The sequence below is a fragment of the Oncorhynchus gorbuscha genome, linkage group LG07 (genome assembly GCF_021184085.1).
Source record: "Oncorhynchus gorbuscha isolate QuinsamMale2020 ecotype Even-year linkage group LG07, OgorEven_v1.0, whole genome shotgun sequence".
Taxonomy (NCBI): Eukaryota; Metazoa; Chordata; class Actinopteri; order Salmoniformes; family Salmonidae; genus Oncorhynchus; species Oncorhynchus gorbuscha.
This window is the reverse complement of record NC_060179.1, coordinates 84,079,762-84,104,736: the sequence shown is the minus strand read 5'-3', so window position 1 is coordinate 84,104,736 and position 24,975 is coordinate 84,079,762. Positions and strand designations below refer to the sequence as shown.

Below are 24,975 nucleotides of genomic sequence, written 5' to 3'. Positions count from 1 at the left end.
TGAACCAGACTAGATCACGACAGCCCTGTGGTTTATGCCAATCTGACTGGTATATTCATGGATACTAAAAACATGATTAGTTTAATAGTGGTTCTTAAAACCAGATGCTGATTGTGTGTGTGTGTGTGTGTGTGTTTAAACGGATGGGGCCAGAGAAAATGATTTTATTTTTCAGATGTCCTTGAACCCAAACGGTCCGCCCTGATGACTATATTTTAAAAGGTGGATGGTTAAAACCAAGAACATTACTTTCTTACCTTGTTGCAGAACAAATGAAGAGCTGTGAAGTCCCATCTCTTGGCATGAGCAACATTGTACTTCAATATGGCATTCTAAAACGGGGACACCAATAAATGTCATTAAAAACAATGTTCAGTACAGGACGCGCAGGCTTTCATTTTTTTTGCAGTAAGTATCTTTGCCTTGATATCTAGGATCTTGGTGCCATCTCATGGCCAATTCAGGTAATAACATGTATTATTTATACAATAATGGATTTGATAGATAGGTCCTGTCTCTAAAAAAACACATTTGATAACACAGTGGATATGCATTTTAAACACCACATAAAACATCCTCTATCTTAATAATAATACTAATAATATCTAATATTGATGCATCTGGTCAACAATAGATACTATACATGTTGAATACATTGTTTAATGCTAAATTGTAATTATTTCCCCACTATGGCCTATTTATTGCCTACCTACCTACTCTTCTACATTTACATTTACATTTAAGTCATTTAGCAGATGCTCTTATCCAGAGCGACTTACAACATTTGCACACACTGTACATATATTTTTCTATTGTGTTATTGACTGTTTGTTTATGTGTAACTCTGTTGTTGTTTCTGTCGGACTGCTTTGCTTTATCTTGGCCAGGTCGCAGTTGTAAATGAGAACTTGTTCTCAACTGGCCTAACCTGGTTAAATAAAGGTGTTCTTAACTAGCCTACCTGGTTAAATAAAGGTGTTCTCAACTAGCCTACCTGGTTAAATAAAGGTGTTCTCAACTAGCCTACCTGGTTAAATAAAGGTGTTCTCAACTAGCCTACCTGGTTAAATAAAGGTGTTCTCAACTAGCCTACCTGGTTAAATAAAGGTGTTCTCAACTAGCCTACCTGGTTAAATAAAGGTGTTCTCAACTGGCCTACCTGGTTAAATAAAGGTGTTCTCAACTGGCCTACCTGGTTAAATAAAGGTGTTCTCAACTAGCCTACCTGGTTAAATAAAGGTGTTCTCAACTAGCCTACCTGGTTAAATAAAGGTGTTCTCAACTAGCCTACCTGGTTAAATAAAGGTGTTCTCAACTAGCCCACCTGGTTAAATAAAGGTGTTCTCAACTAGCCCACCTGGTTAAATAAAGGTGTTCTCAACTGGCCCACCTGGTTAAATAAAGGTGTGCTCAACTGGCCCACCTGGTTAAATAAAGGTGTGCTCAACTAGCCCACCTGGTTAAATAAAGGTGTGCTCAACTAGCCTACCTGGTTAAATAAAGGTGTTCTCAACTAGCCTACCTGGTTAAATAAAGGTGTTCTCAACTAGCCTACCTGGTTAAATAAAAGTGTTCTCAACTAGCCTACCTGGTTAAATAAAGGTGTTCTCAACTGGCCTAACCTGGTTAAATAAAGGTGTTCTCAACTGGCCTAACCTGGTTAAATAAAGGTGTTCTCAACTGGCCTACCTGGTTAAATAAAGGTGTTCTCAACTGGCCTACCTGGTTAAATAAAGGTGTTCTCAACTGGCCTACCTGGTTAAATAAAGGTGTTCTCAACTGGCCTACCTGGTTAAATAAATGTGTTCTCAACTGGCCTACCTGGTTAAATAAATGTGTTCTCAACTAGCCTACCTGGTTAAATAAAGTTGTTCTCAACTAGCCTACCTGGTTAAATAAAGGTGTTCTCAACTAGCCTACCTGGTTAAATAAAGGTATTCTCAACTAGCCTACCTGGTTAAATAAAGGTGTTCTCAACTGGCCTACCTGGTTAAATAAAGGTGTTCTCAACTGGCCTACCTGGTTAAATAAAGGTGTTCTCAACTAGCCTACCTGGTTAAATAAAGGTGTTCTCAACTAGCCTACCTGGTTAAATAAAGGTGTTCTCAACTGGCCTACCTGGTTAAATAAAGGTGTTCTCAACTGGCCTACCTGGTTAAATAAAGGTGTTCTCAACTGGCCTACCTGGTTAAATAAAAACACATTTACAAAAAAAAGAAAATTGCTACACAGTGAACAAACAAAATATCAATTTAGTCATTAACTTACCTTCACATCATGGGAACTGCAAAATTCTCTGTTTAAAGCTTTCTGGATGAGTTCCCACCGTCCCTGCAGTTCCTGCAAAATCAGGAAGGTAAACACCACCATCATCATCATCATCCTCATCCTCATCGTTCCTGATCGTACAGGTCAGGTCAGGGTTAGTGGTCGGTTCTTCCTAAGACATGATATTGATTTGCATCATCACAAAACAAATGCCTTTATTAGTATCCCTGATTGATTTTATTTGACAGTATACAGTTGAAGTCGGAAGTTTACATACACTTAGGTCGGACATTTCACACATTTCTTGTTAACAAACTATAGTTTTGGCAAGTTGGTTAGGACATCTACTTTGTGCGTGACACATGTAATTATTCCAACAATTGTTTACAGATTATTTCACTTAATTACAATTCCAGTGGGTCAGAAGTTTTCATACACTAAGTTGACTGTGCCTTTAAACAGATTGGAAAATTCCAGAAAATGATGTCATGGCTTTAGAAGCTTCTGATAAGATCATTTACCTAATATGAGTCAATTGGAGGTGTACCTGTGGATGTATTCCAAGGACCTACCTTCAAACTCAGTGCCTCTTTGCTTGGCATCATGGGGAAATCAGCCAAGACCTCATTAAAAAGAAATGGTATACCTCCACAAGTCTGGTTCATCCTTGGGAGCTATTTCCAAACGCCTGGAGGTACCACGTTCATCCGTACAAACAATAGTACGCAAGTATAAACACCATGGGACCACGCAGCCGTCATACCGCTCAGGAAGGAGACAAGTTCTGTCTCCTTGAGATGAATGCACTTTAGTGCGAAAAGTGCAAATCAATCCCAGAACAGCAGCAAAGGGCCTTGTGAAGATGCTGGAGGAAACAAGTACAAAAGTATTTATATCCACAGTAAAACGAGTTCTATATCGACATAACCTGAAAGGCCGCTCAGCAAGGAAGAAGCCACTGCTCCAAACCCGCCAAAAAAAAAGCCAGACTACGGTTTGCAACTGTACATGGGGACAAAGATTGTAATTTCCTCTGGTCTGATGAAACAAAAATAGAACTGTTTGGCCATAATGACCATCGTTATGTTTGGATGAAAAAGGGGGAGGCTCGCAAGCCGAAGAACACCATCCCAACCGTGAAGCACGGGGGGTGGCAGCATCATGTTGTGGGGGTGCTTTGCTGCAAGAGGGACTGGTGCACTTCACAAAATAAATGGCATCATGAGGAAAGAATTACGTGGAAATATTAAAGCAACATCTCAAGACATCAGTCAGGAAGTTAAAGCTTGGTCGCAAATGGGTCTTCCAAATGGACAATGACCCCAAGCATACTTCCAAAGTTGTGGCAAAATGGCTTAAGGACAACAAAGTCAAGTTATTGGAGTGGCCATCACAAAGCCCTGACCTCAATCCCATAGATGTGTGGGCAGAACACGAAAAATCATGTGCGAGCAAGGAGGCCTACAAACCTGACTCAGTTACACCAGCTCTGTCAGGAGGAATGGGCCAAAATTCACCCAACTTATTGTGGGAAGCTTGTGGAAGGCTACCAGAAATGTTTGACCCAAGACCCAAGTTAAAAAATTTAAAGGCAATGCTACCCAATACGAATTGTGTGCATCTAAACTTCTGACCCACTGGGAAATAAAAGCTGAAAGAAATAACTCTACTATTATTCTGACAATTCACATTCTTAAAATAAAGTGGTGATCCTAACTGACCTAAGACAGGGAATTTCTACTAGGACTAAAAGTATTTACTGGGATTAAATGTCAGGAATTGTGAAACACAGAGTTTAAATGTATTTGACTATGGTGTATGTAAACATCCAACTTCAACTGTCTACACACAACATTTGAACAAGGAAATAACAAAGTCAATAACTTATTTATATTATTATATGTATATTATATATATATTATATATGTTGATTTGTTAGAATTACACTGAACCAAAAATATAAGGGCAATATGTAAAGTGTTGGTCCCATGTTTCATGAGTTGAAATAAAATAAAAATCAGAGAAATGTTCCACATCAAGCTTATTTCTATCACAAGAAGCTGAATTAAACTGATCATTACACATGTGCACCTTGTGTTGGGGACGAGAAAAGGCCACTAAAATGTGCAGTTTTGTCAACACAATGCCACAGAAGTTTTAATAGAGCGTGCAATTGGCATGCTGACTGTAGGAATGTCCACCCGAGTTGTTGCCAGAGAATTTAATGTTAATTAAAGTTAGAGAATTTGGCAGTACGTCCAACAGGCCTCACAACCACAGACCACAGTGTAACCACGGCAGCCCAGGACCTCCACATGCGGCTTCTTCACCTGCAGGGATCGTCTGAGACCAGCCACCCAAGACAGCTGATGAAAGCGTGTGGGTTTGCACAAGCAAAGAATTTCTGCATAAACTGTCAGAAACAGTCTCAGGGAAGCTCATCTGCTCGTCATCCTCACCAGGGTCTTCACCCTGACTGCAGTTCGGCTTCAGTGAACAAACGCTCACTGTTGATGGCCACTGGCACGCTGTAGAAGTGTGCTCTTCACGGATGAATCCCGGAGTCAACTGTACCGGGCAGATGGCAGACAGAGTGTATGGCTTTGTGTGATCGAGCGGTTTGCTGATGTCAATGTCGTGAACAGAGTGCCCCATGGTGGTGGTGGGGTTATGCTATGGGCAGGCATAAGCTATGAACAACGAACACAGTTGCATTTTATCTTTTGGCAATTTTAATGTACAGAAATACCATGAGATCTGCCGCCACTCACGTATCAGCATGTAAATGCATGGCGCAAGGATCTGTAAAAAAAAATCCTAGAAGCTGAAAATGTCCCAGTTGGTCCCCATCCTTTTCTGCCATAACAGCCTCCACTCTTCTGGGAAGGCTTTCCACTAGATGTTGGAACATTGCTGCTATAACAGCCTCCACTCTTCTGGGAAGGCTTTCCACTATATGTTGGAACATTGCTGCTATAACAGCCTCCACTCTTCTGGGAAGGTTTTCCACTAGATGTTGGAACATTGCTGCTATAACAGCCTCCACTCTTCTGGGAAGGCTTTCCACTAGATGTTGGAACATTGCTGCTATAACAGCCTCCACTCTTCTGGGAAGGCTTTCCACTAGATGTTGGAACATTGCTGCTATAACAGCCTCCACTCTTCTGGGAAGGCTTTCCACTAGATGTTGGAACATTGCTGCTATAACAGCCTCCACTCTTCTGGGAAGGCTTTCCACTAGATGTTGGAACATTGAGGCAGGGACTTGCTTCCATTCAGTTACAAGAGCATTAGTGAGGTCGGGCACTGATGTTGGGCGATTAGGCCTGGCTCGCAGTTCCAATTCATCCCACAGGTGTTCGATGATGTTGAGGTCAGTGCTCTGTACAGGCCTGTCAAGTTCTTCCACACCGGTCTCAACAAACCATTTCTGTATGGACCTCACTTTGTGCACGGGAGGGCGTTGTCATGCTGAAACAGTTACCGGTTTTGTCCAAACTGTTGCCACAAAGATGGAAGCACAGAATTGTCTAGAATGTTTTTGTATGCCCCAGTGTTAAAATTTCCATTCACTGGAACTAAGGGGCCTAGCACGAACAATGGAAAACAGCCCTGGGCCGTGATTCCTCCTCCACTAAACTTTACAGTTGGCACTATGCATTGGGGCAGGTAGCCTTCTCCTCACATCTGCCAAACCCAGATTTGTCAGATGGTGAAGTGTGATTCATCACCCCAGAAAACACATTTCCCCTGCTCCAGAGTCCAATGGCGGCGAGTTTTACACCATTCCCAGCCGACGCTTGGCATTGAGCATGGTGATCTTAGGCTTGTGTGCAGCTGGTCGGCCATGGAAACCCATTTCACGAAGCTCCCGACAAACAGGTCCTGTGTCGGACGTTGCTTCCAGAGGCAGTTTGGAACTCATTAAGGAGTGTTGCAACCGAGGACAGATGATTTTTAAGCGCTATGCACTTCAGTGGTCCCGTTCTGTGAGCTGGTGTGGCCTACCACTTCGCGGCTGTGCCGTTGTTGCTCCTAGACATTTCAACTTCACAATAACAGCACTTACAGTTAACCGGGGGTCAGCTCTAGCAGGGCAGAAATTTGACAAACTGACTTGTTGGAAAGGTGTTGAAAGTCACTGAGCTCTTCAGTAAGACCATTCAACTGGCAATGTTTGTCTATGGAGATTGCATGGCTGTGTGCTCAATTTTTATATACCTGTCGGCAACGGGTGTGTCCTTAATAGCAGAATCCACTAATTTGAAGGGGTGTCCACATACTTCCGTATATATATATGTCTTTTTGTTGAGTGTAATTAGAGTGACACAGAGCTTTCAGAAAGTATTCAAACCCCTTGACTTCATCCACATATTGTTACGTTACAGCCTGAATTTAAAAATAGATTAAATATAGATGTCGCTGGCATGTCGCTGGCCTAAACACAATAACCCATAATGTCAAAGTGGAATAATGTTTTTGCCATTTTTACAAATTAATACAAAATGATAAGTATTCAACCCCTTTGTTATGGCCTAAATAATACATTTGCTTCACAAGTTTTTGAATGACTACCTCATCTCTGTACCCCACACATACAATTATCTGTAAGGTCCCTTAGTTGAGCAGTGAATTTCAAAAGAAAGATTCAACCAAATACCAGGGAGGTTTTCCAGTGCCTGGCACAGAAGGGAAGATGGGTTAAAAATAAATAAAAAGCAGACACTGAGCATGGCTTTGAGCATGGTGAAGTTATTAATTACACTAAAAAAAGATAAAGGCATCCTTCCAAACTCAGTTGCCGGAGAGGAAGGAAACCGTTCAGGGATTTCACCATGAGGCCAATGCTGACTTTAACGGAGGATGGATCAACAATGTAGTTACTCCACAATACTAACCTAATCAACAGAGTGAATAGAAGGAAGCCCGTACAGAATATTTTCTCTCTAAAACATGCATCCTGTTTTTTAATATGGCACTAAAATAATACTGCAAAAAATGTGGCAAAAGCATTTAACTTTTTTTCCTGAATACTGTGTTATGTTTGGGGCAAATCCAATACAACACATTACTGAGTACCACTCCCCATATTTTTAAGCATAGTGTTGGCTGCATCATGTTATGGGTATGCTTGTAATCATTAAGGACTGGGGAGTTTTTCAGGATAAAAAAGAAACAGAATGGAGCTAAGCACAGGCAAAATCTTAGAGGAAAACCTGGTTCTGTCTACTTTCCACCGACACTAGGAGATTAATTCACCTTACCAACAAAATAGTGAATGTTCCTGAGCGGCTGAGTTACAGTTTTGACCTAAATCGGCTTGAAAATCTATGGCAAGACTTGACAATTTTTTTTTGTCTAGCAATTAACAATAAGCAATTTGACAGAGCTTGAATAATTTAGAAAATAATAAAACGTGCAAACGTTGTACAATCCAGGTGTGCAAAGAGACTTCGCTGACTTAGGGGTGTGAAGAGTAATGTAAATAAGATATTTCTGATTTCTGTCACTGTCATTATGGGGGGGGGGGGTTGTATTTATTGAATCCATTTTGAATTCAGGCTGTAACAACTAAATGTGTAATAAGTCAAGGGGTATGAATACTTTCTGACGGCACTTTACCAAACATTAGGAACACCTTCCTAACACTGGAGATCATCTCTTTCCCTAATGGTGAGAGATGTAGCTCGGAAGATCACTTGTACGTTATAAACAACACTTGTAGTTAGCGAGTCCAATTTCAAACATGAAGTGTAACTACGGTAGAAGCAGTACCTGATTTCCTACAGGGAATAGGCTGCTCTTTGAACAGGGCATTTTCACATGGACCTCGTCCCAGGTGTCTCTGAACTTGTTGGGATAGGGAACAGGAACTTTGCCTGTTTGAAGGAGGTCTGTCTGTTGAAGAGAAAATACAGCATGATGAGAACATGAAAGGCATCACCAGTGGTTAGAGTATTGGGCCAGTAACCGTAAAGGTTGCTTGATCAAGTCCCCGAGCTGACAAAGTTAAACACCAAAAAAAATCTGTCATTCTGCCCCTGAACAAGGCAGTTCAACCCACTGTTCCCCTGAACAAGGCAGTTCAACCCACTGTTCCCCTGAACAAGGCAGTTCAACCCACAGTTCCCCTGAACAAGGCAGTTTAACCCACTGTTCCCCTGAACAAGGCAGTTCAACCCACAGTTCCCCTGAACAAGGCAGTTTAACCCACTGTTCCCCTGAACAAGGCAGTTTAACCCACTGTTCCCCTGAACAAGGCAGTTTAACCCACTGTTCCCCTGAACAAGGCAGTTTAACCCACTGTTCCCCTGAACAAGGCAGTTTAACCCACTGTTCCCCTGAACAAGGCAGTTCAACCCACTGTTCCCCTGAACAAGGCAGTTTAACCCACTGTTCCCCTGAACAAGGCAGTTTAACCCACTGTTCCCTGAACAAGGCAGTTTAACCCACTGTTCCCCTGAACAAGGCAGTTTAACCCACTGTTCCCCTGAACAAGGCAGTTTAACCCACTGTTCCCCTGAACAAGGCAGTTTAACCCACTGTTCCCTGAACAAGGCAGTTTAACCCACTGTTCCCTGAACAAGGCAGTTTAACCCACTGTTCCCCTGAACAAGGCAGTTTAACCCACTGTTCCCCTGAACAAGGCAGTTTAACCCACTGTTCCCCTGAACAAGGCAGTTTAACCCACTGTTCCCCTGAACAAGGCAGTTTAACCCACTGTTCCCCTGAACAAGGCAGTTTAACCCACTGTTCCCCTGAACAAGGCAGTTTAACCCACTGTTCCCCTGAACAAGGCTGTTTAACCCACTGTTCCCCTGAACAAGGCAGTTTAACCCACTGTTCCCCTGAACAAGGCAGTTTAACCCACTGTTCCCCTGTAGGCCGTCAGGGTAAATAAGTATTTGTTCTTAACGGACTTATCCTAGTTAAATAAATAAAAATACATCCAACACAAATATTAATACCTGTTATGGAGTAGCACAAATCAAGGCTCAGACCATTCTATGGAGGGTCTAGTACAGTGATCAACTAGATTCAGCTGCGGGCCAATTATTGTCTTTAGCAGATGGCCGGAAATAATTATAAATCATTTGTAGACTGCACATTGACCACAAGAAACCCAAACAGATATAATATTTGACCAAAACAATAATTTCAAACCTCGTTTATAAGACCACATATTATGCATGGGGGGGGCCTGGTCTTACTGTTCACTTGTACCTGGTTGTCTAGGTCAGTGATGAGTTAGGAACCACCCTCACCTGGTTGTCAAGGTCAGTGATTAGGTAGGAACTCCCCTCACCTGGTTGTCTAGGTCAGTGATTAGTTTGTTAGGGAACTCCCCTCACCTGGTTGTCTAGGTCAGTGATTAGTTTGTTAGGGAACTCCCCTCACCTGGTTGTCTAGGTCAGTGATTAGTTTGTTAGGGAACTCCCCTCACCTGGTTGTCTAGGTCAGTGATTAGTTTGTTAGGGAACTCCCCTCACCTGGTTGTCTAGGTCAGTGATTAGTAAGGAACAAATTCAAAGGAAATAACAAAACCACCAGATGCTCAGCCCACCATGGGGTTAGACACCACTGGTTTAGACTAAAGGGGTTTGACCCCACTGGTTTGGACTAAAGGGGTTTGACCCCACTGGTTTGGACTAAAGGGGTTTGACCCCACTGGTTTGGACTAAAGGGGTTTGACCCCACTGGTTTGGACTAAAGGGGTTTGACCCCACTGGTTTGGACTAAAGGGGTTTGACCCCACTGGTTTGGACTAAAGGTGTTTGACTCCACTGGTTTGGACTAAAGGTGTTTGACCCCACTGGTTTGGACTAAAGGGGTTGACCCCACTGGTTTGGACTAAAGGGGTTTGACCCCACTGGTTTGGACTAAAGGGGTTTGACCCCACTGGTTTGGACTAAAGGGGTTTGACCCCACTGGTTTGGACTAAAGGGGTTTGAACCCACTGGTTTGGACTAAAGGGGTTTGACCCCACTGGTTTGGACTAAAGGGGTTTGACCCCACTGGTTTGGACTAAAGGGGTTTGACCCCACTGGTTTGGACTAAAGGGGTTTGACCCCACTGGTTTGGACTAAAGGGTTTTGACCCCACTGGTTTGGACTAAAGGGGTTTGACCCCACTGGTTTGGACTAAAGGGGTTTGACCCCACTGGTTTGGACTAAAGGGGTTTGACCCCACTGGTTTGGACTAAAGGGGTTTGACCCCACTGGTTTGGACTAAAGGATTCAGTTAGTTTTCCTAGGAGCTGCTCCCTCTCTCTCACCCTGATCATGACAGTGTGATGGTCAGAAATATTCTTCAGTGGTGGGAGTGGTTGACCACACTGTGGCATTCTCCTCAGATCACTGATGGGGCTTCCCAGCCACTTGGAATCGTATGGTGGCGACGGTGGAGGGCCGTCCTCTCGGGCTCTGCGTTGTTTATCCGAAGGAGCTTGGGCACTGTCACGTTGTAAAAAGGAGAAACAACTTTAACACAACACTGAAGAAGAAAGAAAAATGCAATAGATCAACAACAGGATGCAGGAGCAACACAGTTTATAATAAACACCTTAAGACATCAGAACAATCTAGCTAAAAACTACTGCCTACATCACAATAGACTGCCTTTTGACATAGACTTGATCTCTGTACTGACAGGAAGACATAGACTTGATCTCTGTACTGACAGGAAGACAGACTTGATCTCTGCACAGACAGGAAGACATTGACTTGATCTCTGCACAGACAGGAAGACATTGACTTGATCTCTGCACAGACAGGAAGACATTGACTTGATCTCTGCACAGACAGGAAGACATTGACTTGATCTCTGCACAGACAGGAAGACATTGACTTGATCTCTGCACAGACAAGAAGTCATTGATTCTTCTGTTGCCATATTTTCTCCACCACTTGGTGAGTCACAACAGCCAAAACAAGAACACAAATAACTGTCACGATAAAACCTATCCACAAATTAAAATAGTATAAATAACATTCAAATTCGGCCAGGTGTTCTATTGGTCAGTAGCCTAATAGTGAAAAAACACATAAAGACGCTTCACAGCTTCCCCTGAAACAACTTTATGGTTGAAAAATACTCGTTCAAAAATGTTAAAAAGGTCAACCAAGAGAAACGAGCATACTGAGGCGGACGCCAAGTCGACTCATATCCTTACAGATCTTTGTTTACAACCATAACAGGAGTAACCTAATTAATTACTTACACATAGGCCTAACTTTCTTTTTTTTTTTTTTAAGTCTGAAGTGAAGTATATATTTGCGTGGATTCCTCATGTCTTGCTCCTTGTTAGAAAAACATTTGGTCCAAATCGGATGTTAGGTATTATATGTATTGAATGTAAATATACCACCTATAAACTATTCGCAGACCAGATTCACCTCGCAGGCCGCTAGTTGGCGAACCCTGGTCTAGTGACTGCTGGTTTTTACTGTTCACTTGTACCTGGTTGTCTAGGTCAGTCATTAGTTAGAAACTCCCCTCACCTGGTTGTCAAGGTCAGTGATGAGTTAGTTTGGAAGTCCCCTCACCTGGTTGTCTAGGTCAGTGATTAGGTAGGAACTCCCCTCACCTGGTTGTCTAGGTCAGTGATTAGTAAGGGAACTCCCCTCACCTGGTTGTCTAGGTCAGTGATTAGTTAGGGAACTCCCCTCACCTGGTTGTCTAGGTCAGTGATGAGTTAGTTTGGAACTCCCCTCACCTGGTTGTCTAGGTCAGTGATTAGGTAGGAACTCCCCTCACCTGGTTGTCTAGGTCAGTGATGAGTTACTTTGGAACTCCCCTCACCTGGTTGTCTAGGTCAGTGATTAGTAAGGAACTCCCCTCACCTGGTTGTCTAGGTCAGTGATTAGTAAGGAACTCCCCTCACCTGGTTGTCTAGGTCAGTGATTAGGTAGGAACTCCCATCACCTGGTTGTCTAGGTCAGTGATTAGTAAGGAACTCCCCTCACCTGGTTGTCTAGGTCAGTGATTAGTTTGTTAGAGAACTACCCTCACCTGGTTGTCTAGGTCAGTGATTAGTAAGGAACTCCCCTCACCTGGTTGTCTAGGTCAGTGATTAGTTTGTTAGAGAACTACCCTCACCTGGTTGTCTAGGTCAGTGATTAGTAAGGAACTCCCCTCACCTGGTTATCTAGGTCAGTGATTAGGTAGGAACTCCCCTCACCTGGTTGTGTAGGTCAGTGATTAGGTAGGAACTCCCCTCACCTGGTTGTGTAGGTCAGTGATTAGGTAGGAATTCCCCTCACCTGGTTGTCTAGGTCAGTGATTAGGTAGGAACTCCCCTCACCTGGTTGTCTAGGTCAGTGATTAGGTAGGAACTCCCCTCACCTGGTTGTCTAGGTCAGTGATTAGGTAGGAACTCCCCTCACCTGGTTGTGTAGGTCAGTGATTAGGTAGGAACTCCCCTCACCTGGTTGTCTAGGTCAGTGATTAGGTAGGATCTCCCCTCACCTGGTTGTCTAGGTCAGTGATTAGGTAGGAACTCCCCTCACCTGGTTGTCTAGGTCAGTGATTAGGTAGGAACTCCCCTCACCTGGTTGTCTAGGTCAGTGATTAGGTAGGAACTCCCCTCACCTGGTTGTCTAGGTCAGTGATTATAAATGCAAATGAATCATATAAATACAAATGTTGTCGTGTGTATGTACTGACATGTCGTGTGTATGTACTGACATGTCGTGTGTATGTACTGACATGTCGTGTGTATGTACTGACATGTCGTGTGTATGTACTGACATGTCGTGTGTATGTACTGACATGTCGTGTGTATGTACTGACATGTCGTGTGTATGTACTGACATGTCGTGTGTATGTACTGACATGTCGTGTGTATGTACTGACATGTCGTGTGTATGTACTGACATGTCGTGTGTATGTACTGACATGTCGTGTGTATGTACTGACATGTCGTGTGTATGTACTGACATGTCGTGTGTATGTACTGACATGTCGTGTGTATGTACTGACATGTCGTGTGTATGTACTGACATGTCGTGTGTATGTACTGACATGTCGTGTGTATGTACTGACATGTCGTGTGTATGTACTGACATGTCGTGTGTATGTACTGACATGTCGTGTGTATGTACTGACATGTAGTGTGTATGTACTGACATGTACTGACATGTGTGTGTATGTACTGACATGTTGTGTGTATGTACTGACATGTAGTGTGTATGTACTGACATGTAGTGTGTATGTACTGACATGTAGTGTGTATGTACTGACATGTCGTGTGTATGTACTGACATGTCGTGTGTATGTACTGACATGTAGTGTGTATGTACTGACATGTCGTGTGTATGTACTGACATGTCGTGTGTATGTACTGACATGTCGTGTGTATGTACTGACATGTTGTGTGTATGTACTGACATGTTGTGTGTATGTACTGACATGTTGTGTGTATGTACTGACATGTGTGTATGTACTGACATGTACTGACATGTGTGTGTATGTACTGACATGTGTGTGTGTGTACTGACATGTGTGTGTGTGTACTGACATGTAGTGTGTATGTACTGACATGTAGTGTGTATGTACTGACATGTAGTGTGTATGTACTGACATGTAGTGTGTATGTACTGACATGTTGTGTGTATGTACTGACATGTTGTGTGTATGTACTGACATGTTGTGTGTATGTACTTGTATTTTCTACAAATGAGTGTTACAGGAATGCTAGTCTGATCTGTTTCTAACAACAAATGATTCCAGAACAATCTGAGACGGTGGGTGTTAAAATCCTCCTGTACTTTTTGAGGTGGAACGACAAAGGACAAATAATTCTCAGCTCTCAAAAACTGTCCTCACCTCCTGGGACCCCCACTGTCCTCACCTCCTGGGACCCCCACTGTCCTCACCTCCTGGGACCCCCACTGTCCTCACCTCCTGGGACCCCCACTGTCCTCACCTCCTGGGACCCCCACTGTCCTCACCTCCTGGGACCCCCACTGTCCTCACCTCCTGGGACCCCCACTGTCCTCACCTCCTGGGACCCCCACTGTCCTCACCTGTTGGTACCCCCACTGTCCTCACCTGTTGGTACCCCCACTGTCCTCACCTGTTGGTACCCCCACTGTCCTCACCTGTTGGTACCCCCACTGTCCTCACCTGTTGGTACCCCCACTGTCCTCACCTGTTGGTACCCCCCACTGTCCTCACCTGCTGGTACCCCCACTGTCCTCACCTGCTGGGACCCCCACTGTCCTCACCTCCTGGGACCCCCACTGTCCTCACCTCCTGGGACCCCCACTGTCCTCACCTCCTGGTACCCCCACTGTCCTCACCTGCTGGTACCCCCACTGTCCTCACCTGCTGGTACCCCCACTGTCCTCACCTGCTGGTACCCCCACTGTCCTCACCTGCTGGTACCCCCACTGTCCTCACCTCCTGGGACCCCCACTGTCCTCACCTCCTGGGACCCCCACTGTCCTCACCTCCTGGGACCCCCACTGTCCTCACCTGCTGGTACCCCCACTGTCCTCACCTGCTGGTACCCCCACTGTCCTCACCTGCTGGTACCCCCACTGTCCTATCAACCAACATTTGTAATGAAGCCTATACCCAACATGTAATTGAGGATGCTTAGACTATATAATCTTGAGACAGTACAAAGTCATATGTCCGTGAATCTAAGACGTGACGTAATTCTGCTCTCTTGCATATTTGAATGTAAAGCGCGTGAACCCAGAATTCTGTATTTAAATGGGTTACTTCCACAGCACCAGGTATTCAATACTGTACCTTGTGGATGGGGCGAAGAAGTCTGTTATTTTTCCTTGGCCCTTGGAGGAGGATCTTTCTGTGTCCTGCTGCTTGTCCAGATCCCTGTTGATCTGGCTCACGGTCTCCTCCATTTGCTCACCACTGTTCCCTTTAGGATCTGTGGGCACTTCCGAGACCGGCTTGTGATCCTTGGGCACTTCCGAGACCGGCTTGTGATCCGTGGGCACTTCCGAGACCGGCTTGTGATCCGTGGGCACTTCCGAGACCGGCTTGTGATCCGTGGGCACTTCCGAGACCGGCTTGTGATCCGTGGGCACTTCCGAGACCGGCTTGTGATCCGTGGGCACTTCCGAGACCGGCTTGTGATCCGTGGGCACTTCAGAGACCGGCTTGTGATCCGTGGGCACTTCAGAGACCGGCTTGTGATCCGTGGGCACTTCCGAGACCGGCTTGTGATCCGTGGGCACTTCCGAGACCGGCTTGTGATCCGTGGGCACTTCCGAGACTGGCTTGTGATCCGTGGGCACTTCCGAGACCGGCCTGTGATCCGTGGGCACTTCCGAGACCGGCCTGTGATCCGTGGAGACTTCCGAGACCGGCCTGTGATCCGTGGAGACTTCCGAGACCGGCCTGTGATCCGTGGAGACTTCCGAGACCGGCCTGTGATCCGTGGAGACTTCCGAAACAGGCCTGTGATCCGTGGAGACTTCCGAAACAGGCCTGTGATCTGTGGAGACTTGCGAGACAGGCCTGTGATCTGTGGTGATTTGCAAGACTAGTTTGTGATCCTTTAAGCTGTCAGATGGTGTTAAGGGCGCTGTCTCTTCATCCTCCAGGTCTATAATACTAGAGACAACAGGTTCCTCAGAGTCTGAACTGTGGGTCTGGGCCTCAGTCTCGGTCTCCATAAACTGGATGTGGTGACTGCAGCCAGACTCGGAGCTTTCTGGACTCACCATCTCTACATCCTCCAGTTGTTGTTCAGCAGCTTCACACATGTCAGAAGCTGGGCTTGTGGTGCTTTGGGGAAGTTCCAACAGCCACTTATCAGGGTTATTCTGTTGGGACTTGGGATTGTTTTTCTGACTAAGAGATGTTGCTTTGGCACTATGCTCCTGCCCCTCCATTGCGTGTAGACTTGCCTCTTTGGAACTTGCTAATGGAGAGGACACAAAAGACAACATAATGAGAATCAACTTGGATCATAATTAACTTGCCTGGTAAGTCATAGTGTAGCCTATAGGCCTACCGCAAAAACACATCAGAAAATCAAACAACTCAAAACAAATTTAACTGGAGAAAAAATCCACAATCAGATTTACACAGAGGATCATTTAATATTCCCTGCTCAGGGAGTGTTACCTTTAAATGCCAATGAAAGAGGGCTCCTTGAGCCGACAGGTGCTTGGAGGCCAAATTCAACCCGCTGTCTCTTTTTAGCAGGCTCCAAGTCTGACAGTGCAGTCATGCTTCAAGACAGAGAAAGAGCACCATAATAACGTTAGCACCCCGAGAATAGATGGGACGTGTGTTGATAAACCATCTAGCTAACGTTAGCTAACCATTTCACACGCCACAAGCATTTGATTGTCTATAGTTCATACAAAATAAAGTGAATCTTTATGCATACTCACAATACAACCTCATTCAGTAATACCACCGAAGTGTTTTGGTAACGATGGTCCCAGAATGGTTTCACACAGAGTCCTCTCCTCAGCAGGCTAGTGAAAAATATCATACGGCTTGCAAACATACGACAGTGGATCTATAGCTAGTTTAACAACACAAAATACATTTTGGCATGTACAGCCAGCAGTGACCAAGGTCTAGCTAATTCGTAAAGGTTAGCTAGACACAATTAGCTTCACAGTTTTACGTTGTTGTCATGAGCGTAGCGTTTTTACTTGGTACAATTAGTACTACAACAACATTGTTGTTGTTGTTGTTGTTTTTTACAGCTGATGTGAGGTTAGGTTAACCCTTAAACCAAAGATATTACATAAATACGGGTTCGACTGTAACGTACCACAAAACAGACACGTCATCGTCTCAGCAACAAAACAAAATCACTTCCGGGTCACATCATTTTTTTTTTTACCGTTTCAAAATGTCCCCCACGTTATATTAGAAGAGTGTAAAAAAAACACCGGTACTTATTCATAATACAGTGCCTTCAGTACTCCTTGACTTTTTCGGCATTATCTTGGGTTACAACCTGCATTTAATATGGATTTTTTTTTTAAATGAGTAAAAAATAAATGTAAAAAAAACTGAAATTACTTGTGTAAATAAGTATTCAAACCCTTAGTTATGGACAGCCTAAATACGTTCAGGAGTAAAAATGCGCTTAATTAACAAAGTATAATAATAAATTGCATGGACTCTGTGTGCAATTTTTTTTTAACGAAATAATATATATTTTTAAATATTTTATTTATGATTGACTAACTAATCTCTGTACTAATCTGTAAGGTCCCTCAGTTGAGCAGTGAATTTCAAACACAGATTCAACCACAAAGATCATGTTTAAAAAAAAATGGCTCGTAAAGAAGGGCACCTATTGGTAGACATTGAATATCCCTTTGAGCATGGTGAAGTTATTAATTACACGTTGGATGGTGTATCAATACACCCAGTCACTACAAAGATACAGGCGTTCTTCCTAACTCAGTTGCAGCAGAGGAAGGAAACCGCTAAGGGATTTCACCATGAGGCCAATCTAAGTAACATAATTTCACCCGTGCGCCAATCTAAGTAACATAATGAAAAAAATCGGCATCAAAATCTGTCAGTTTAAGCTAGAGATATCTGATACGGGCTGCATCTCAATCCACCACATTTTCCTATGTTGGCGTTCCGCATCTGAAGAAATGTGTCTTGTCACCTAAAACCCTCACAAACTTTTACAGATGCACAATTGAGAGCATCCTGTCGGGCTGTATCACTACCTGGTACGGAAACTGCTCCGCCCACAACCGCAAGGCTCTCCAGAGGGTGGTGCGGTCTGTACGACGCCCGTGACAGAGGGGTCAAATACTTATTTCCCTCATTAAAATGCAAATCAATTTATAACATTTTTGACATGCGTTTTTCAGGATTTTTTGTTGTTGTTCTGTCTCTCACTGTTCAAATAAACCTACCATTAAAATTATAGACGGATCATTTCTTTGTCAGTGGGCAATCGTACAAAATCAGCAGGGGATCAAATACTTTTTTCCCACACTATCTAGATATAGCCTTCATATAAGTTACATGGCATTTACTTAAAAACAAAAATACATTTTAGAAACTTGATATAAACAGACATAGCCTTTTGTGTATTAGTGAACAGTAGCCTTGTGTTTTCCTGCCAATTAGCGAACAGCTGTTTCCCAGTCAATGTGTATGCCGCTAAGGTGTTGTTGGGACCGCTTGGGTAAGAGAGCGCTGCGGTAGAACCGTTTGTGGGAACATTTCTCGCTGTGGGACTGCAGATACATCTCAAAATGAAAGTACAGGCAACATACTGTTATTATTTATTTACTGAGCACAAAGGTGATGTTGCCCTGCTCAGATGTTGCATGGATCAGCCAATGGTTGCATGCCACGTCATCAACTGCACCAGATTATGTGGTTAGTAAATACAGAACAGAACATAGTGTAGGAGCCTATCACCTATTTCTGTAACACAATGCAGCTTGATGTACCAGTACACCCCCATGGACAGGACACTAGAATATCTCCTCAGTACAGCCCCTGGACAGGACACTAGTCTAGCTCCTCAGTACACCCCCATGGACAGGACACTAGAATATCTCCTCAGTACACCACCTGGACAGGACACTAGTCTATCTCCTCAGTACAGCCCCTGGACAGGACACTAGTCTAGCTCCTCAGTACACCCCTGGACAGGACACTAGTCTATCTCCTCAGTACACCCCCTGGACAGGACACTAGTCTATCACAGGGCCTTACCCCCAATCTATCTCCTTAATGCTGAGTGCCAAGCAGAGATAAATCCAGCCCCATTTTCACAGTCTTTGGTAGGGATTGAACTCACAACCTTCCAATCTCAGGGTGGACACTGTAATCACAAGGCCACTGAGTTGGTGTTGATGTGGTTAGCTAAAACGTAAAATACCAATCCAACCGTCAGCAATGTCTCAGCAAGGGAACACGACCAAAACAAAGTCACACAATTCACATCAATTCTTTAAAGAAGTTAAATTTGTTATGAATTAATATGTCAGTTGGACATACTGACAAATTCTCTAAAACGAGGAGGCTTATGTTATATAAATTAAAATGCAGTTCTCTGGAAACAGCTCTGCAGTCAGCATGCCAATAGTATGCTCCCTCAAAACTTGATACATCTGTGGCATTGTGTTGTGTGACAAAACTGCACATTTTAAAGTGGCCTTTTATTGTCCCCAGCACAAGGTGCACCTGTGTAATGATCATGCTGTTTATTCAGCTTCTCGATATGCCACACGTGTCAGGTGGATTAATTATCTTGGCAAAGGAGAAATGCTCACTAACAGGGATCTAAACAAATTTGTGAACACAATTTGAGAGAAATAAGCTTTTTGTCCGTATGGAACATTTCTAGGGATCTTCTATTTCAGCTCATGAAACATGAGACCAACACTTTACATGTTGCGGTTATATTTTTGTTCTGTGTATTATAGAAGGAAAAACAAATAGGAATATTACACATCTGAGAAACATGAACCAAAAACAGGGCAAATGTATCAGTCAATGAATCAATAAACAGACCAATAAAATAAAATAAATCAATAGATCAATAAATATATATATTTTTTTACATTGATCAATATTTTTTTAAAGCAATAAAAGATAAATAAATATAAATATATATCAATAAATAAATACATCAATATATCAATAAATAAATACATCAATATATCAATAAATACATAAACAGACCAATAAAGAAATTGATCAATAAATAAATACATAGATCAATCAATAAATAGATCAATACATAAAAAAGGATCAATAAATATATCAATAGATACATAGATCAACAGATCAATAAATAGATCAACAGATCAATAAATAGATCAACGGATCAATAAATAGATACATAAATAAATAGACAATATACAGTGTGTTCAGAAAGTATTCAGACCCCTCGACTTTTTCCACATTTTGTTACATTGTAGCCTTATTCTAACATGTCTTCAATCTTTTTTGTCCCCCTCATCAATCTACACACAAAACCCCATAATGACAAAGCAATAACAGGTTTTTAGAACATTTTTCAAATTGTATAAATCTACATCTATAAATCGAAACGGTGGTTTAACCAATAAATTACTGGGAGTGTGTGTATATATATAAATAAAAATGAGAGAGAGACAGAGACAGAGAAGGAGACAGAGAGAGAGACAGAGACTCTTTTTTATTTTTATAGCTTACAGTTTATTTGCCATTAGTCAGCACCTCTACACTAAATATTTTTCTCTGGGTGTGCGCCAGCTCATGCTTTTTTACCAGTCTGCGTGATCAAAACAATCTCGAAGCATAGATTGCGATTGGTCAGACCAATGTGGAAGAATCCTTACCACGGTTGCTTCCTGCTTAAGTTTCTGCCTATAGACAGGAAGGAGGCGTGATCTGATTCGTCGAAGGGAGGGCAGGGGAGGGCGTTGTGGCTTTACCGGAAGGGAGAGTAACAATGGACAAGCGTGCGTGATCTCTCCGCATTTGATAGAATTTCGGGAGCATTTTCCTCAGATTTACTTTATTAAAGTCCCCAGGTACAATAAATGCTGCCTCCGGATAGGTGTTGGCTTGGGGGGAATATACACACAGTGACAATAACCAAAGAATATTCTCTTGGGAGGTAATGCGGTCGGCATTTGATGGTGAGGTATTCCAGATCGGGAGAACAAAATGACTTCCTGTACCTTACCACAATCACACCATGAGTTGTTAATCATACCGCTCCACCCCTGTGTTTCCTGGAGAGTTCCTTCTTCCTTGACTGCGCGATGAACGGAGAACCCCGCTGGCTGTATGGATGGGGACAATACGTCCAGAGACAGAGAGAGCCATGATTCAGTAAAACAGAGTTTTTTACAGTCCCTGATGTCTCTCTGGAAGGAGATCCTCGCCCTGAGCTTGTCTACTTTATTGTCCAGGGACGACAACGTTAGTGAGTAACATACTTTTTGTTTTTATGTTGTTGTTTTTATGTTGTTGTTTTTATGTAACATGTGTTTTAATAACCTTACAGGACTCTACCTCCAAATAAAATATTGATCATTTATTTAACCAAGGTGTGTGGCGGCAGGGTAGCCTAGTGGTTAGAGCATTGGACTAGTAGCCGGAAGGTTGCGAGTTCAAACTCCCGAGCTGACAAGGTACACATCTGTCGTTCTGCTCCTGAACAAGGCAGTTAACCCACTGTTCCTAGGGCTGTCATTGAAAGTAAGAATTTGTTCTTAACTGACTTGCCTAGTTGAATAAAGGAAAAATAAATAACTATTTTAGGGAACCACAACCCACTGGATCCTCCTTATGTTATTGTTTGTGTTTGTGTTTATTTGCAAATAATCACTGGGAGGTTTGTTCCGAGATGAAGAAAGAAGCATGTTATTGCCAATTCCCATCACCTGGAATGAGGATATCAATTGAGGGACTGGACTTTTAGTCGTATTATATTACCGACGCAATATCGACATCTAGTGGTAGGATCTGATAATTGCATAGAGAATGTCTGTCTGACAGCGACCCTTTAATTCATTCAACAGTATGTTGTATAAAAACATTGAAGCTACAGTATATAACCTAAACATGATGGCATTGATTGCCGAAGAGTATAAAGTGTTGAGCTACTGTACAGTAGCTCAGCGCTTGCTGGCATATTTTCCAAGTAGCAGCATTGTGCTGAGTGAGATGGTGACCTTTGATTTTCACCGAGGGCGAACCAACCTTTACTGTGCGGGAGAATCATCTCTGTCTCATTTTGTGGTTCTGGTGCCAATAAAGGAAATAATTTTCAGTCTTGAGTTAGCTACCTCTTCCCATGAAGGACCTTGACTTTTTCCACATTTTGTTACGTTACAGCCTTATTCTAAAATGGATTAAATAAATAAAAATTCTCATCAATCTACACCATAATGACAAATTGAAAACAGTTTTTTTTTTTTCAAACGTTTGTTTCAAAGACTCAAAATTGAGCTCAGGTGCATCCTGTTTCCATTGATCAACTTGATTGGAGTCCACCTGTGGTAAATTCAATTGATTGGACATGATTTGGAAAGGCACACACCTGTCTATATAAGGTCCCACAGTTGACAATGCATGTCAGAGCAAAAACCAAGCCATGAGGTCAAAGGAATTGGCCGTAGAGCGCCGAGACAAGATTGTGTCGAGGTACAGATCTGGGGAAGGGTACCAAAACATTTCTGCAGCATTGAAGGTTCCCAAGAACCCAGTGGCCTCCATCATTCTTAAATTGAAGAAGTTTGCTTTAAGTTCAAAGTAAGTGATTTCTCTGCTTACTGTAATTACAATACCATAACTATAACCTCAGGGCTGGTTTTAACTCACACATGTACATAAAGAAATAACCACACCTGGGGCTAATCTAGAACGTGTTTTTTTTATTTATTTTTTTTAACCTCCGTTCTACCCCAGAATTTAATAAAAAATGGCTTTATTTTTTGTATTTTTATTTAAAACAATTTGAGAAAAGCCTTGGTCAGGGAGGTGACCAAGAGCCCCATGGTCACTTTGACAGAGCTCCAGATTTCCTCGGGGGAGATGAGGAACCTTCCAGAAGGACAACCATCTACGCAGCATTCTACCAATCAGGTCTTTATGGTAGAGTGGCCAGACGGAAGCCACTCCTCAGTAAAAGGCACATGACAGCCCGCTTGGAGTTTGCTAAAAGACTAAACAAGATTCTCTGGTCTGATGAAACCAAGATTGAACTCTTTGGCCTAAATGCCAAGTGTCACATCTGGAGGAAACCTGGCACCATCCCTACGGTGAAGCATGATGGTGGCAGACTCATGCTGTGGGGATGTTTTTCAGTGGCAGGGAGACTAGTCAGGCTCGAGGGAGAGGAACAGAGAAAAGTACAGAGATCCTTGATGTAAAACTGCTCAGGATCTCAGACTGGGGTGAAGGTTCACCTTCCAACATGACAACGACCATAAGCACACAGCCATGACAATGCAGGAGAGGCTTCGGGACAAGTCTCTGAATGTTCTTGAGTGGCCCAGCCAGAGCCCGGACTTGAACCCGATCAAACATCTCTGGAGAGACCTGAAAATGGCTGTGCAACGATGCTCACAATCCATCCCAAAGAGCTTGAGAGGATCTGCAGAGAATGGGAGAAACTCTCCAAATACAGGTGTGACAAGCTTCTAGCGTCATACCAAACAAGACTCAAGGCTGTAATCGCTGCCAAAGGTGCTTCAACAAAGTACTGAGTAATGGGTCTGAATACTTATGTAAATGTGATTTAATTTATTTTTTTTTTATTTTTATGATTTATAAATGATTGTTTGTGTGTAGGTTGATGAGGAAAATATATTTTATTTAATCCATGATAGAATAAGGCTGTAACGTTACAAAATGTGGAACAAGTCAAGGGCTCTGAATACTTCCTGAATGCGCTGTAGATTCTAATCACAGGAGGTTGGTGGCACCTTAATCGGGGAGGATGGGCCCGTGGTAATGGCTGGAGGGGAATAAATCAAGTGGTATCAAACACATGGTTTCTATGGTTTCCATGGTTTCTATGTGTTTGATGCCATTCCATTCGCTCCGTTCCAGCCATTACTATGAGCCGTCCTCCCCTCAGCAGCCTCCACTGATTTCATTTATATATTTGTTTTGTCTTATTGTTGTATTTGTTGTTCTTGTGTGTATTTTTATCTGACTTTAGTATTGATTCTGTTTGAAGACAGACATGCTTGTATTTCTTTCCTTTTTGTATATTAAATGCTGCATTGTTGAGGAAGAGCATTTCACTGTTAAAGGCCCAGTGCAGTCAAATGTGATTGACCTAAGTTGTATCCATATTTACAGTGGCAGTTGGTGCCTTTCTAGATAAGGGAGGAGGATTTAAAAATGTATATATTTTTAATGAAGATGGCCTTATTTCTATTACATCATATTGGATGACTGTCATTCATATTCCATTCACCCAGCTCAATGTAACAGTGACGGGTTTAGGTTACTGTCATTCATATTCACCCAGTTCAATGTAACAGTGACAGGTTTAGGTTACTGTCATTCATATTCACCCAGTTCAATGTAACAGTGACAGGTTTAGGTTACTGTCATTCATATTCACCCAGTTCAATGTAACAGTGACAGGTTTAGGTTACTGTCATTCATATTCACCCAGTTCAATGTAACAGTGACAGTTTTAGGTTACTGTCATTCATATTCACCCAGTTCAATGTAACAGTGACAGGTTTAGGTTACTGTCATTCACCCAGTTCAATGTAACAGTGATGGGTTTAGGTTACTGTCATTCACCCAGTTCAATGTAACAGTGATGGGTTTAGGCTACTACATGATACTGTAATTTTCCATGTACCCATCATGAGGTTGCTACAACCTAACCTATGAATGAAAGATTACAATGTAGGTTGAGTGAACAAAAAATAGTGTATAGGACTACTACAAAATCTCTCACTTCTCCTTAATTTTGGAATAAATACATTTGTTAACTGTTCAACTATTGTCTTTGAGTCAACTACTGACCACATATTTTATACACTGCAGTGCTAACGAGCTGTAGCATATGCTTTCAGTACTAGATTCATCATGTTATACACTGCAGTGCTAACTAGCTGTAGCATATGCCTTCTGTACTAGATTCATCATGTTATACACTGCAGTGCTAACTAGCTGTAGCATATGCCTTCTGTACTAGATTCATCATGTTATACACTGCAGTGCTAACTAGCTGTAGCATATGCTTTCAGTACTAGATTC

The 24,975-nt window shown here is 42.8% G+C and overlaps 1 protein-coding gene across 2 annotated transcripts in view; it reads right to left on the bottom strand.

Annotated features, from left to right (window-relative positions):
* Positions 1-17,105, bottom strand: part of LOC124040439 (poly(ADP-ribose) glycohydrolase-like) — a 107,467-nt gene extending 90,362 nt beyond the window's left edge. The window contains exons 1-8 of one of the 2 annotated variants that reach the window (XM_046357643.1): positions 17,036-17,105; positions 16,644-16,730; positions 16,372-16,478; positions 15,028-16,165; positions 10,544-10,721; positions 8,044-8,166; positions 2,269-2,340; positions 258-332 (exon numbers count right to left, since the gene is read on the bottom strand). In XM_046357643.1, the coding sequence (XP_046213599.1) occupies positions 258-332; positions 2,269-2,340; positions 8,044-8,166; positions 10,544-10,721; positions 15,028-16,165; positions 16,372-16,477 (1,692 nt within the window). In that variant the 5' untranslated portion in view covers position 16,478; positions 16,644-16,730; positions 17,036-17,105. Of the gene's footprint in view, positions 1-257; positions 333-2,268; positions 2,341-8,043; positions 8,167-10,543; positions 10,722-15,027; positions 16,166-16,371; positions 16,479-16,643 lie in introns of both variants that reach the window. The other variant, XM_046357642.1, reaches the window with a different exon arrangement.
* Between the last annotated feature and the right edge of the window lie 7,870 nt (positions 17,106-24,975).